The following is a 15458-nucleotide window of genomic DNA, read 5'->3' on the forward strand; positions in this document are numbered from 1 at the left end:
GCAAAACACCAAAGTGTTATTTTTCAATAATATATTGATTCAGATAATTTTTTTGGGCTGCTTCACCAACAATACCTTGTATATCCTTAATCATTTATAACCTAAAATGCCCTAAACCCTTTTAAAGGTTACAAAATCCTCTCACGTACCTTGACAGTGGACCTTGGGTGATTTGACAGGACTTTCCACTTTAAAGAAGCCGCCTTCAAAGACCACCTTCTCACTGTCCTTGCTTCTGGTAGCCTTGGCTTTCATAGCAGCCCTGGCTGCCATTAGTCTTTGTCTTGCGGCAATACGATCTGCAGCGGCTTTCTTGGAAGCTGCAGTGGCTTTGGGTTTCTGTAGAAGGAAATCATATCAAAACTTTAGTTTCAGATTTGATTTTTAAAGCTAATATGTGATGCGATCAAGCAAAATGAGTCTGACGTCGATCAAAATCAGAATTCAGTTTTCAATCTCATTAGATGAGCCATTTTTAGAGCTATATTTTGCTGAAAACCCCATCATAATTAGATTTATGGTTCCAGAGATAGGTATGCCTACATTGCCTAGAGGGCTCCTTCAACACCCAACTTGTGACCACAGAAATGGCTTAACTGTGTAATCCCCATAGGAAAGTACAAAAATTAGAAATTTGGACATCAGAAACTTTACGTAGAAAGTCACAAACTGTCAATTGGTATACCTTGATACAAAAGTTATCATACAGTGATAGTAAGATTTTTTCAAATGAAATCGCTTTTGTGTAAAATGGATCGCCATGCTGAAAAATGCTGCATTACTTGCTTTTTGTACAGTAATTCATTATAAAGGTACAGTCGATGATGGTCACAGAAATTGGAAAAAGACATTTGCCCATAACTTTGTTAATTTTTGTCCTACAGACATGGTTGAAATGTGAAATATCCTACTTGAAAATTTGATGATCATACCTACCAGAGATATAGCCATTTGAGTGTTGTTCAAAACAATACAATACAAAGGAAGTTGAATACTATTATTGGTTATATCTCAAAATCAATATTCCCGACATCCGACTCATTTTGCTTGATCGTATCACATAGGTACTATATGTTTAAAATCCATACACCCTTGTGGATGACAGCAAATCTTCCACAGATGGAGTATGGGTTCCAAATTGGGTAGACAATTGGGTAATTTCTATGATACAAGTAACAATGTTTATAAGAGAAGCATGAGTGTGCCGAGGCTTGTGGATCAACGTCTAGGCGTTGTGCCTAGATGCGTAGCGCACTATAAATCACTGCGATTTAAAAAAAATCATTAACGCCCTAGCTAATTCCATTTAGGATTTCCCTCTATAAAAGATGTTCATATCTTCCAAGGCAGATTTCACATGCAATAGTGGAATTGTCATCAGGTGCACTCTTTAGTTGCTCTGAAGATGACACCCACTAGAGTACTGAAAAGGACTTCTCTAAGATTAAATTAAAGCCAAGAATTTTCTGCTTTACAAATGCTAAATTCCGCTTTGTAATTTTAGCACATTTCTGACATAATAAAATTTCACAAGAATCTTGTGACGATCATTGCGATTTGCAAAGTTGGGATGGGTAATTGGGTATCATGGCTGCAATGGGGCGTTGTAATGGTAAATCTATGACGGATTTTACTTTATTTTGATGAATTTTGAAGACCCATTTCATTTAGTATTTTATTTATTTCTTTTCAATTGTATTTTTTCCTTTTTCCAGGTCATTTTTGCTTATTTTTTTCTCAGAAATGCGTTTTCCGCTTTATCTCCGAATTCCGCGATTTTCGCGGAATTTCCGCAACACGGAAAATTCTTGGCTTTAGATTAAATCCTACTCAAATTGTTTTACTAACATAATATGGTACATCTGATTTAATATTTACCTTGTTAGCAACCTTCTTGACCTTTGGTTTAATTTTGACCTCCTTCACCCAGTTGTTGGCCTGCAACTTGTCCAGTTCAGCAAACATTTTTTCAACATCTTCCACCTAGTTCAGGCATGGCAAATTGAAAAATGTAAATTGATTATAACAAAATGATGCGTTATATCACCCAAACATTCCTAAGGGGACGTGGTCCAATCTTTTCATGTTCTATGTAATGAAGTATATTCATACGAAGCGGTAAACATAAATAGAAAGCAAAACATTTTAGACTTCTACGCTACTCAAATTTGGTACACTCACCAAAACGCTTTCATCAGCGACTTCAGCGGAGGTTATTGCTCTGAAGATTTGTTGTTGCTAGCAGTGCTGTACGGTGCAATTTCGCTCCCAAGTGAAAAAACTTGGGCGCCAACTGAGTTGAACAATCAAAACTTTCAACCTATTATATCCTACACTGACAGGCATGCACGCTCATTCAATTACACTATATTTGTTTATTGATACTGGCATATAAGCAGCCTTTCAAGTTGTAACTTGTTTACCGTGGGGCAGGAATCCTGGCAATTAAAAGCTACAACAGTTGGTCACCATTCAATTTGCACCAGGGATTCAAGATTTAGTCGCTTCAGAAAAAATCTAGCCGCCAATGCGACTAAAATAGTCGCATCGTACAGCAGTAACAGCACTGGTTGCTAGTGATGTTGAGACACATCCGGTAACATCAAATGTGTAGATCATGTCAGACAAGAAGACACCCCTAGCCCCGGAATCAAGAGGGCACCACAACATCTTTTTGTGTGACGTCATCTACACCTGTGACATCATCAGAGGCGTCTCAACATCACTAGCAACAATAAATCTTCAGAGCAATAACATCCGCTGGTTTAGCCAGTGAAAGCGCTCCAGTGTACCAAATTTGAGTAGCATAAAAGTCTAAGTTTACTTTCTATTTTCATGTTGTTTTCTAATGGGCTATACTTTGTTTGGCTTCTAATTGGCCAAAAAAAGGGCTCATCATGTAGAAAGAATGAACATTTTACCAACCCAAAGTGTTTCAATTAAACAAAACAACAAATAAATGCAAATCCCGACCAGCACACATCCCAATTTGAAAAAAAAAAAAAGCAAGGAAATGTGTCGGCACAGGATTTGAACCCATGACCTTCCAATCTCGAGAGCTCTATTGCTTATCCCACTAATAAACCACTGGTTGGGATTTCTGTTTATTTGTTATTGTCTTGTTTAATTGTAACACTTTTGTAAACTGTTCTTTCTTTCTTAATAATTATATTCAGTTTCCTCAATGCAGTCAGCAATCGTTCCCCATAGTATTTATTTGTTCATGTGTAGGATGCATAGCCCCATTACCTATTTGACTCATCGTGTATTTATACTGATAGTTAATTGACTGGCCAATGTAACTCACCTGATATGATACCATCTCCCAGAATCCCACCAGATCAGTGCAGTGTGTCTTCAGCTCACCGCGGTCAAACTCGCAATCATCAACCAACCCGATGAATTGCTTGAAGCGTTGATCCATCAATAGCTGGGCCTTGCCGGCTGTACTTCGAATCTCACCCAACACTGGAAAGGATAAATGGATGGACATAAAAGGTATGAATCAGGGGTTTCTTTAAGCATTTTGCTGAATGGGTATATTAGGCCAAAAAAAAAAAAAAAAAGTTTGTCTCAAAGCTGGTAGCGCAGATTTGTAAAATCACGCGATTTGACAAAAAAAGAATTGTAAAATCACATGATTTGACAAAAAGAAATGCGGATTTTTTTTTTTTTAATAGTTTTTCCAGAAAATTGGGCAAAAATCGGACTTTTTCTCAAAATACCATAAAAAGTCGGGGGGAAATCTCATTTCGTATTTGTTTTCAAACCACTCGGATCGTGAGCTTTGAGACAAACCCTTTTTTTTGGGGGGGGGCCTTACATTGTGAATTTTTCATTAGAATAGTATATTTGTGATTTGGTTTGTTCAAAACATTGCCTAGAGAGTATTTTGTATTTCAAACATGTGTCTCCATTTCACTGAATTGTTGACCCATTTTTTGCTTTTTTAAGACGCTCAAGAACATAAAAAATAGGGGGCAGGTGAACCAAAAATTTCTGCTAGTAGGTACTATTTAGTATGGGGACACAATGGGCCATTAACGAAAGGACATACTGCTGCTTTGTACAGGTGAACGGCAAACAAACAACATCAACTCAGCAGCAAGCATGTCTCAAAACTACCAACTTGCGACATTTGACTCGTTCCCCTTGATCATGTCACATAATATGCATGTTCCCATTTCAACCCTTACCATCTTCGCTAAGACTTGATGCATCCATAACTCCTTGCCATTTTTCACACAGGCCAGTCAACTTTCCAGTCACGCTGCTAACCAACCTCCGGAAATACGGCACATCCTTCTCTTCGTCCTTCACCAAACCTGCATCTTGCATTGTGCCCTCGTCATTCTTGGCTGACGTTTCACACGCTGGTGCAACGACTGCTTCAATCTTTGGTTGGTTGCTGTTGTCTGGCTTCTCAACTAGCTTGGCATCTTCAGTAGATGGCGCTTTCAGCTTTTCTTCTATCGCTTCGGTGATTGGTTCTGTCACTACATTATCTTCCGTCGTAGTTGGCACCTCTTGCATTTCAACTTCTGCTACCGCATTGCTCTCTGGCTCCAAAACTACATCATCTCCTCTCATTTCTGCTGTTTCCATTTCCACTTCCAAAGCTTGTGGTTCTTCTTCCTCACCTACGGCCAACTTCTGACTCAGTTCATTGGATTGCTCGTCAGCCACACTTGACGCTTTATGTGCGATTTCATCATCTTGCTGTGGTTTCACAGTCTCCTCCTTGGGCACATCCATGGGGGCATCTGTTGTCTTTGGTGGTTCATCTTGCTGTGGTTTCACGGTCTCCTCTTCGGGCACATCCATGGGTGCATCCGCTTCTGTTGTCTTTGTTGGTTCATCTTCCTGTGGTTTCACGGTCTCTTCGTCACGCACCTCTATGGGTGCAGCCTTTGCAGGTGCAATAAGGTATGTTTCTGATCGCAGCGCTGGGTTGCTCGGCTGGCCACTAGACACTGATGAGGTAGATAAACTCAGCACTGGGATATTAACTGTTGAATGAAAACAGAATCAAATAGTAAAACATACTCTTTATTAAGTCCTTGAACGTTTGTCTGTAATACCAATAAGGAATTCAGCAGTAATACTGGTAACCAAGTCAAGTTGTACCTAATGGTTGGCTTGGCAGTTGGCATGTACGGTACATGTACCTCATAAAAAAGCAATGGCCATTTATTTATTTTGTTTACTTATCAACCATAACAAATAAACTCTGGCCACCAATATGTTTGTTTACTCTGAGGCTTTATGTTGCAAGTTTTGCCCTTCAAAAATGTATTTTTGAGCTAGAATTGGGCAAAATTGGTGGAAAATGCTAAATTATATTATGCACCCAATTTCCAGCGTCAACCCTGCTGGTCACCATGCATATCGACTACTAAAGGTACTAGATCCGATTGACAACCTCATCCCCCATTTTTCTACATCAAAATTGAGATTGTGGTATCAGAAGAATGCTCATATTTTTCTGATTATCCGAGCAAAAGTTAACCCCCAAAATATTATCTTATTGGTAGGCTTCAATGCAAGATAGGAAATAGAATAGGCTGAATCATCTACATTTCTTCTACTTACTCGGAGGCTCTAGATTTGTAAATGTTTTGTCTGGTCTTATTGCTGACAGTCCCTGTGGTGGTGTGGGCAATTGAAATATTCCAGTCCTGGCTGTATTCAAAGGTGTTGAAGAGCACCTGAAATAAAAGACAAGATCCATGATTGATTGATTATTTTAGTATTCCACAGTTACGTCCAAGTAGCAGATTTGGATTCCACCGTTTAATCTGCCTTAGCTGAAACAGTTTGAATCAAAATCAAAGCGCGGTATCACCAGTTTTTTAACAAAAATGATCTGGTCTATCAACATATTTGAGAGAACAGCATATGATCGCTTTGAACAATGTTCAATGTTAACAGCCTTATATCCAATTTAAAGCAAAAAAATAAATGATGTCCCACATGTATGTTAACAGAGCGAAATCAGGGAGATAACCAGGGTGTCACCAGCCCAATGTAAAGGTTAAAAGTACGATACTTCCATAAAATATACAAAGTTTGACGAGCTTTCAGCCATAGGCCTTTTTTATAGCCATAATAAAATAATTGTCACCAGCCCAAGTTGAGTGCTGGCTAATTTTGTAAACAGGGAAACACCCATCTGGGACATGTGTTAGTCATAGTACGCTATCATGAAACTGTTAACTACAATGTACAACAATAACAATGGCGCACCATGAACGATCAATCAAGTGAATGTTGGGGTGTCTGTGTATGTCGCTGCAAATTACAGTTTTATATGGCCGTGTGTCGTGAACTGGTGTTCTCAATAGGGTGGTGTTGTTTCATATTTTAGTAAAAAATGACTTATTTGTAATAAGTAAGCACCTTTAATCATTTCCAATGCCATCAAATTTACATTCATTTTAAAGCCTATAGTGTAGGGGAGATTGGGGTTAGTTGAAACATTTTTCACAAAATCGTCTTTTTTTAAACACAAACCGATTACTTTCAAGAAACACTAACCATATCAGTATAAACATATACATACATGCTACTAAATACGTAGCCTTAAACTTTATTGGACCTGCTTATGATTATTCATATAATCCAATTTGAAAAAAAGTGTTTCAACTAACCCCACCCCTGGGGCAAGTTGAAACATAGGGTGGGGTTAGGTGAAACATGGCTTGTAAAAATTTCAAAATAATTATTATTGTGTTGTTAGGTTTATACTTCCCTTGAAGGCACCCTTTAACATACATTGTCATACAATCAGTGTGAAAAAATGAATAAATAAATATGTGGGAGTGCGGGTCAATACTTTGGACACAAGGTGACGAGTGTCACCATGGACCAAAATATGAGAAGCCTAAAATATTATAAAATGTACTTTCAGTGTGCACTTTTTGATTGTATTATTGCTTTTTAACCATATTATAGCAATATTGAAGAAATGGTAAACAAGTTACAAATTTTTAAAAAGTCAAATTTTTAATAGGGAGGTCACACTTTAGCCTAATTTGTGTCGTCACAGCACAGAAATTTGACTCGGAGCCCAAAAGTGCTGATTTTGAATTGATCAGAATTACTGATTTTATTCATTCTAAATGACTCTTCTTTCCTATTTTAACTCACCAATGTACAAACATGTTAAATCTTGTTTTTTACAGTCATGGAAAGTTTTGAAATGTATTTTTTTCTGCAATGGCTTTTGACACATTTTTGCTTCTGTTGTGTTTTGTTTGGTGAAATGTCATATCCATGAAAAAATTCTAGTTTAGTTGTTGGGAAATCAAGTTACCCTACAGTGAGGAACATATGCAATGAATTTCTTGCATGATTTTTCCTAATATTGAATACAATTGCTTTCCTGGGATATAACTTTCTTATTTCTACAATAAATGGCTCAAAAGTTATAACAAATTGAAAATGGTACCTTTTTTGGTCGATTTCCCTATAAAAACGTGTGTGTTTTCTATGGGGAAAATCCTACCAAAATTGAAATTTTCATTTTGGTCATTTGGAAAATCAAGTTACCCTACAATGAGGAAAGTATGCAATCAATTTCTTAGGTGGTATTTCTAGATATTGAATAAAAATGCTTTCTTTGGATATAACTTTCTTTTTCTATGATAAACCGTTCGAAGTTATAACATATTGAATATTGTGGTTTTTTATCAATTTGCCTGTAAAAACGTGTGTTTTCTATGGGGAATATCTCTATGGCATGCTACTTTTCGTCGGTCCTCGATTTTTGCCATTTTGCCCATTTTCCAGGTCTTTTATTTCAGAAACTGCATAATATATCATGTCTGTTATTATTTTAATTCTTTAATATTATTAATGGATACAGTATAATTATACTGAATTTGGATCTTTGAAACTCATATTTAAGTTTTTATTCTATATCAAAGTTGCCACTTCGTTAAATGTGGGTGTTTTTCACCGATTTGGGCTGAAAATCTGCATTTTTGGGAACCTTAAAACTGTAATAACTTAAAAACGCTTTGACCGATTTTCACCATTTAAATTGCTATAAGTTTAGTTTTGTAAGCACTTTCATAAAAGCTTTAAACCAAGGAGATAAAGCATTGATTACAAAATAGTGTGACCCCCCTATTTTTAACCATATTTTTCTATGCGATTTTCACGTGTCAACTAACCCCACCTCAAAAGTTTCAACTAACCCCGATGCCTATTTTTACATTTCAAAGTTCATTACACAAAATAAGAAATACAATAAAACTTTTATTTAACATTATTCTGGGACTTACTACTAGTGCTTATGATACTCAAAAAATAATCCCCTGAATCTTCAAACAACACGCATCTTTTCTGAGGGGTATAAAAATTAGTCAGTAAGTCAAAAAACAGATATTCCTTTCCCAAGCCAACACTGGTGGGGCATCAGTGCTGTTGCTAATTTGGTGGATGACCCTTACTAATACCTATTACTAGGTGCCAGTATTTTACCAAATTAATTTTTTGTGTCAGAAAAAAATACAATGTTTCAACTTACCCCGCGTTCCAACTAACCCCAATCTCCCCTACTCCTTAATTTGATACCAAACTTAATATTCTGAGGTTTTTAATTACAAAGTTGTAAGTAATTAAGTAAACGAAGACGCAGGGTGGTGCAATTGGGATACGGAACCATGTAAAGTCTATGGGAGAAATGAGCACTCTGCTCATCAAGGTTTTTCTATATTACAACAATGAATAAAGTCTTTAAATAAGATACTGCCTAAAGGTCTAGAATGTACTCTTTAATTTGGTACCAAATTTGATGTTCTGAGATTTGAAATAAGAAAGATTTAATTAATTAAGTAAACGAAGATGCCAGGTGGTGCAAAATTGGGATACGGCACCATGTAAAGTCTATGGGAGAAACGAGCACTCATCAGTTCATCATGGTTTTCTACATAAATCTCTACTTTTATATTAAAGATCTATTTGTTTTGTGATAATTTAATTAATTAATATTAATTAATTAATTTCAATACAGGCCTGTATTGAATACTCATTAAATTAATTATTCATTAATTATCTAATTAATTAACAAACAAATAAACAAACACTTGAAACAGATTCATCAGGATCGTTCATAGTTCAATTCAAGTAGAAAGGGTTCTTTTTCAGATCCAATTATTCTGGTACTTACTCAGAAATATTTCAATTCCTATCAGGAATCTTGATCACTCTGTTGTGGTGTTTCTAGATGTTTGATGAAACGGCAACACTGTTTGGTCTTGATGACGTTTCCAAACTTCCTGGTTGCCGTTTATTGATGAGTTGATCGTAGATCTTGTCTAGTTTGTAAGCCCATGGCCTTAATTTTGCCATATCCCCGGACAGTGTAGACTCGTCCATAACAAATGAGTACATCATCGCGTGTGAGAAAGCGTGCTGGAAATTACCGGGCGGTGTCGCAGCCCAACTTAAATCAGAGGTTGTTGGGGCAATTAAATCTACCAAACCCCCAAAATCAAACATACCCAAAGAGGAAAGAGTTGCTATAAAACAACTTCAGAAAGAGAAATCTGTCAAGATTTTAGGTGCTGACAAGGGTCGAGCTACCGTCATCATGGATACTACTGAGTATGAGACCAAGTTATCTGACATGTTGAATGACACCAGTGTATATGTTAAACTTGACAAAGATCCTACACCAAAATATAAAAAGCAGTTGGTGTCTATACTCAGCAGACTCGAGAAAGAGGGTAAGATAAATAGTGCGGACAAAAAATATCTGTATCCCACTGCTGAAATTGTCCCTCGGTTTACGGCAGCCCTAAAATCCACAAGAAGGATACCCCACTTCGTCCCATAATCGACTATACAGGCTCGATCGGGTACAATGTATCCCGATCTTTGGCGGATATCATAAGCCCTATATAGTAGGCACTTCTTGTCACCATGTGCTTAACTCAAAGCAGTTAGCCGACGATTTAGGGGAAGTAACCATCAAGGAAGACGAATGCCTCATTTCTCATGACGTGGTGTCCCTTTTCACCAACACTCCGATTGAGATCACTTTAGACATTATTCGTCGGAAGTTGGAGCAAGATCCTGATCTCAAAAAAAGGACACTTCTCAATGTTGATGATCTCATGGAACTAGTCAAGTTCATTTTAACCACAACATACTTCACTTGAAGGGCAGCATATACCAACAGAAGAAAGGCATGGCTATGGGCAGTCCTCTGAGTCCGATCGCCGTAGATCTCTTTATGGAATGGTTGGAAGAGGAAGCCATTGCAACAGCACCGCTCAATTGTAGGCCGACGCTCTGGAAGCAGTACGTAGACGACGTACTAGAGATCATCAAGCGTGGGGAAGTGGACAATCTAACTGAACATCTCAACCAAGTGGATCCAACAGGAAGTATCAAGTTCACGTACGAGGAGGAATCGGAAGGCAGCATACCATTCCTAGATACTCTCATCATCAAGAAACCCGACGGCACGACCAAGGTCTGCATATACAGGAAACCAACTCACACAGACCAATACTTACAGTTCCAATCCCACCACCCACTTCATCAGAAGTTAGGAGTAGTGCGAACCCTGCTCGACAGGAAGGACAGTATAGTCACCGAGCCAGAAGACCGGCAAAAGAGGAGTCGCACATTAAACAAGCACTCGCAACGTCGCGGATACCCAGCATGGACTATCAACAAGGTGAAAGAAGAAAAGAGAATCCAAAACCAAAGAGAAAGCCTTCCAATGACAGTAAAGAAAAGAACAAAGGTTTTGTGGTCATTCCCTATGTTGAGGGACTGTCAGAGCGTGTTTCAGGGTTTTCAAGAAACACGGGTTTTCCACTTGTTTCAAACCCCACCGCACACTCTGAAACCTACTTGTGCACCCTAAGGACAAACGCGACCCATTGCAGACAGCAGAGGCTATTTACTGAAATACCGTGTCAAAACTGTCCCAAAACATATATTGGTGAAACTGGTCGCTTGTTCGGTACAAGACTTTCAGAACATAAAACAGAAACTGAGAAAGTGAGTGCAAAAAGCTTTACTAGGGCACAGAAAAGTCTCAACATCAGAAATTCATAAATCAGCAATAGCAGAACATGTAGCAGCAAAAAATCACGTAATTGGGTGGGAGGAGGCACAGATCATTGACCAAGAAGCAGACAAAACAACACGCTGGCTGAAGGAGGCAATCTGGACAAGAAGTAGGGGGCATAACACCATGAACAAAGACGAGAGGGCTTACAAACTAGACAAGATCTACGATCAACTCATCAATAAACGGCAACCAGGAAGTTTGGAAACGTCATCAAGACCAAACAGTGTTGCCGTTTCATCAAACATCTAGAAACACCACAACAGAGTGATCAAGATTCCTGATAGGAATTGAAATATTTCTGAGTAAGTACCAGAATAATTGGATCTGAAAAAGAACCCTTTCTACTTTAAATAAACAAACAAACAAACAAACAAATAAATAAATAAATAAATAAAGTAAGTAAGTAATTAATTAATTAATAATAGCTACAGACCAAAATTTAATATTTGCTCAGCCTCATTCATATTATGGAATTTTAAAATTGGACATTTAAAAAAATACGCACACATTTATATTAATGATTATGTTATAATTGCTCACTGCATGTGAGCTATTAAAGAGTGTCAAGAGAGTAATAAAAATTACGGTGAATTTGGTAGGGCTCGGTTGCTCACACAACCTTTTTGGATAGTTTATAAAAGCAACAGTGCCCGAAAGTATTGCTAGGAAGAATCTGAAGTGAGTTAAACTTGTAGTTAATACCTACAGTTTTTACATGTTTGAAGTCAACACAAGAGATTGGTTCTTTTTATTTTTTTAAACTGAACAAAATTTACGTCTTTTATGTCGGCATGTTTCGGTGTACCGTGACATCACACCACAGAAAGTACCCTATCTGTGCAACCTTATCAAAGTAAACATTTTTAGGATAGTTGTTGCTTGCACTTTACAAATGTATTAATGTTTTAAAGAATAAACTAAGATTTTAGTATAAAGAGGCCCTTTTAGCAATTCAAGTATTATTTTTGTATTTTCCTCAAATTTTGATGGAAAATTTTGTAACGTGTCATTCCGTGTATCAAAAAAGTACATCAAGTAGGGGTAACCCTATCAAAGTATACATTTTTGGGTGGGCTATTGCCTCTACTTTGCACCAATAAGGCTGTTTTTTAGATAGGTGCTATGGTTTGGATGTTACATGTTTTTGAGGAGGTGCTACTTTTTGACAACTTTTTCATGCATATTTGGATTTTTACCTGATTTAGACTTGCCCCTACTGAAAATTAGATGCCATTTTTGGAAAGATTGGACTTTTTCCATTCAGAAAATGTTTACTTTTGCTATGATAGGATATATAATTTTGAAGTTATGAATGTTTCAATGCGAAATGATGCGCGATCCTAGAAATTTACTAACGAAACGCAAAGGAACACCACTTCAAGACACACGGCCATATGCATGTGGACGTGAAAATTGCAGATTTTGTACTAGAATTTTACTGTAGCCTAAGATGTAGTGTAAGTTGTACTTTTAAGATCATTGTAAAGCGCTTTGTTCATACTTATGCTAAGGCGCTATATAAATTCCATTTATTGTATTGTATTGTATATATACTATTTTGTACTTGCAAATAATGATTTTCTTTTTGTTTTTTTTTATCATAAAAAAACCTGCCATCCCTGTTACAAATCTCACCTTCTGTCTGGTGTCTTGGGTACAAATTGGGAAGCCTGGACGGTGAAATCAAACTTGAAATCCACTGGCGCAAATGATGGTCCTTGTAGGAAAGACACGGTAGGCTCACCTCGCTCAAAGTTAACACTGGTCTGTGGAACTATATTTATGATAAAAATAAATCATTAATGTACTATAAAAACAAAATACCACATTTAAGGATAATTCATAATCTCATGAATACCATGTTTTGTTATTTGTAAAATGTGAATGCAAATCGAGGTCATTAGCATCTCACAATTGCGTAATTGTTCCAGCATAAATTTAAGTAACCTCTGCGCGCGCTCTGTGTCAAACAAACTGCATGCTGGTCGCTGTATTTGGATTGCGCGCTACCATATTTGCAGATTGTGATACGCAGTTTTGTTATTGGCCGTATATAATAAGCAAAAATTATTTGGCTTTTGCTACTGCGCACGTCAATAAAGTCTCAACTTGCACTTGCGTAAATCATAAGCATGATGCGCCGGTCACGCATTATGCAACACGCTAACTGCTGTGCCCTACTTCATGCCATTCTATATCAACACACAATGTTATCAGTCGAACAAAATTTACTTTGCTGCTCAACCAGAGACTATAACCAGAAAGTGATCACAACTTGCACATGGATTAACAAGTATTTATTTTTATGAACAAGAGTACATAAACTTCCATGGGAGTGTGGTGTGCACCTGTAATTTCAACAGCAGCTGCAATTTTTCTATACTGGTCAAAAAATAAGTCTTTTTTGATGATTGTGCAAAATGTTGCGTGGGAGGAAAGAGAGCTTAGAAGGGCAAACTTACATGGGTTTACAGTTTTCATGACTGATTCCTCTTCTTCCTCCTGCTAAGAAAACAAACAAAGTCATGTAAAGAAATTCATTGAACAAATTGAAATTTTTACCTGGGGCACCTAGCGTAAATAAACATTGATAAAAGAAACCAGGGCATCTGGCTGGGTTAGAACCAGTAACCTTCATAATAATAGAATGATGCTCTAACCAACTGAGCTGCAGATAAACGCTGCAGAGCCGAATATTAAAATTTAATAGAATGATCGATGTTTGTCGCATTCCTAATAAACCAGCCATCAGAAAGTGCATTACCCTGTATAAGTTATTTTAAACACGTTCATTCTTTGATCCTACAAAACTATTGTACATAAATAAAATTTGTCATATTTGGGCCCATGATACAAACTCATACAAAGTGATATTGTCAATGAAATGCAAGAAAATGCTACGGCTAGCAGGTCAGCTCAAAAAAGACTGTGGGATAAATAATCAACTTGTTTGAAAAGCTGATGACATTGCAATAACATGGTTCTTACCCTAGTCTACTAATATGAGTGATTTGTTATGCATTTGGTCATGTGACAAAGATTAAGGGGCCTGGGGCAAGATGTGTGAACTGCACTGACATGGGGAAGATTATGAGGGGGTAGTTCAGTGGTAGATCACCAGCGCGGTCATCTTCAGAGTCTAATTTCACACTTCTTAAGATGAGCACTCCTGGTGTAGTTCTCTCTTGGAAGATAACTCAATCCAGTTGAAATTCATTACACCCCCTATGGAAGACATGACCTTGATCTCCCACATCAGGGGGTGTAGATTTCAAACAAATAGGGTCACTCAGTCAGGTAACCCCATTAAAAATTCACCTTCCCTGTGTGGAAGAACAAGGACATGTCTTCCATGAAGATGGGGGGGGGCAGTATATGGATTTCAACTCAAATATTTTTTAAATATTATACCTCTTCTTTCTTTGAAGATCTTGTACCACTCCTGGATCGTGCTGCCCGAGATGTCTGCTTGGGTTCATCCTGAAAAGTAAACAAATGCAATAAATAAAAACTTAGCTGCTTTGTCCTTTATAATTTGCACTCTGAAATTTTTATTTCAGATTTTTTATAATCTGTCCACTCGTCATCTTGGATTCATGGGGATAGATGTAAAACTACAATCATTAGTCCGAATTGGATCCGATGCACAAAACAGGGCTGTATACTACTGTGTAGCAGCATGTTGAGCCCTGTGTTCAACTTGAGTAATCTGCAGTGGGCTATTCAAGTTCACTGAAATCTCCGGTATAGAGGCCGTCAGCCTTTCGCCATCTTGTGGGTACAAATGATACGCGTGTTCATGCGCCAGACACTACGCGCACGGCGCAGCTTGCCACGCAGTTGTTTTCACGCAATCGACGCAGTGATTTTGCTGTTCACACATGGAGATGGAACGACCATCGCAGCGTGTACCCACAAGATGGTGGCATATGACGTCACGCTGACGGCCTCTATGGGGATGAAAACCCCCTGTGGAAGACATTAACTTAATCTCCCACACAGAGAGGGTGTAGATTTCAAATGGAGTCACCCATTCAGGTAACCCCATTTAAAATTCACAACCCCTATGTGGAAGATTACCCCATAGGGGGTGTATGGATATCAACTGAAACTTTTTTTGAATATTATACCTCTTCTTTCTTTGAAGATCTTGCACCACTCCTGGATCGTGCTGCACGACTTGTCTGCTTGGGTTCATCCTGAAAAGTAAACAAATGCAATAAATAAAAACTTAGTATAAAAGCTGTATAATCTACATGCATAATAATTCTTGTTTAGTCACTATAACAAATCATTTTGTAGAGTCAGCGTCTTAGGGACTCCTCTGCCTTTCCTATCATTATGGGCAAAATTAATGCCTTTG

At 37.7% G+C, this 15458-nt stretch overlaps 1 protein-coding gene across 5 annotated transcripts in view; it reads right to left on the reverse strand.

Annotated features, from left to right (window-relative positions):
• LOC140140014 (uncharacterized) overlaps positions 1–15458 on the reverse strand; it is a 51565-nt gene that overhangs the window by 8954 nt on the left and 27153 nt on the right. For 4 of the 5 annotated variants that reach the window (XR_011857197.1, XM_072161826.1, XM_072161823.1 and 1 more), the window contains 9 exons: positions 15226–15294; positions 14507–14575; positions 13558–13600; positions 12731–12869; positions 5593–5708; positions 4197–5009; positions 3308–3468; positions 1879–1983; positions 150–339 (listed from right to left, as the gene is read on the reverse strand). Coding sequence is in view for 4 of the 5 variants with exons in the window: in XM_072161826.1 (XP_072017927.1) it covers positions 150–339; positions 1879–1983; positions 3308–3468; positions 4197–5009; positions 5593–5708; positions 12731–12869; positions 13558–13600; positions 14507–14575; positions 15226–15294 (1705 nt within the window). In the remaining variant the exon portion in view is untranslated. The remainder of the gene's footprint in view (positions 1–149; positions 340–1878; positions 1984–3307; positions 3469–4196; positions 5010–5592; positions 5709–12730; positions 12870–13557; positions 13601–14506; positions 14576–15225; positions 15295–15458) is intronic. The other variant, XM_072161824.1, reaches the window with a different exon arrangement.

The sequence above is a fragment of the Amphiura filiformis genome, chromosome 18 (assembly GCF_039555335.1).
Source record: "Amphiura filiformis chromosome 18, Afil_fr2py, whole genome shotgun sequence".
Taxonomy (NCBI): domain Eukaryota; kingdom Metazoa; phylum Echinodermata; class Ophiuroidea; order Amphilepidida; family Amphiuridae; genus Amphiura; species Amphiura filiformis.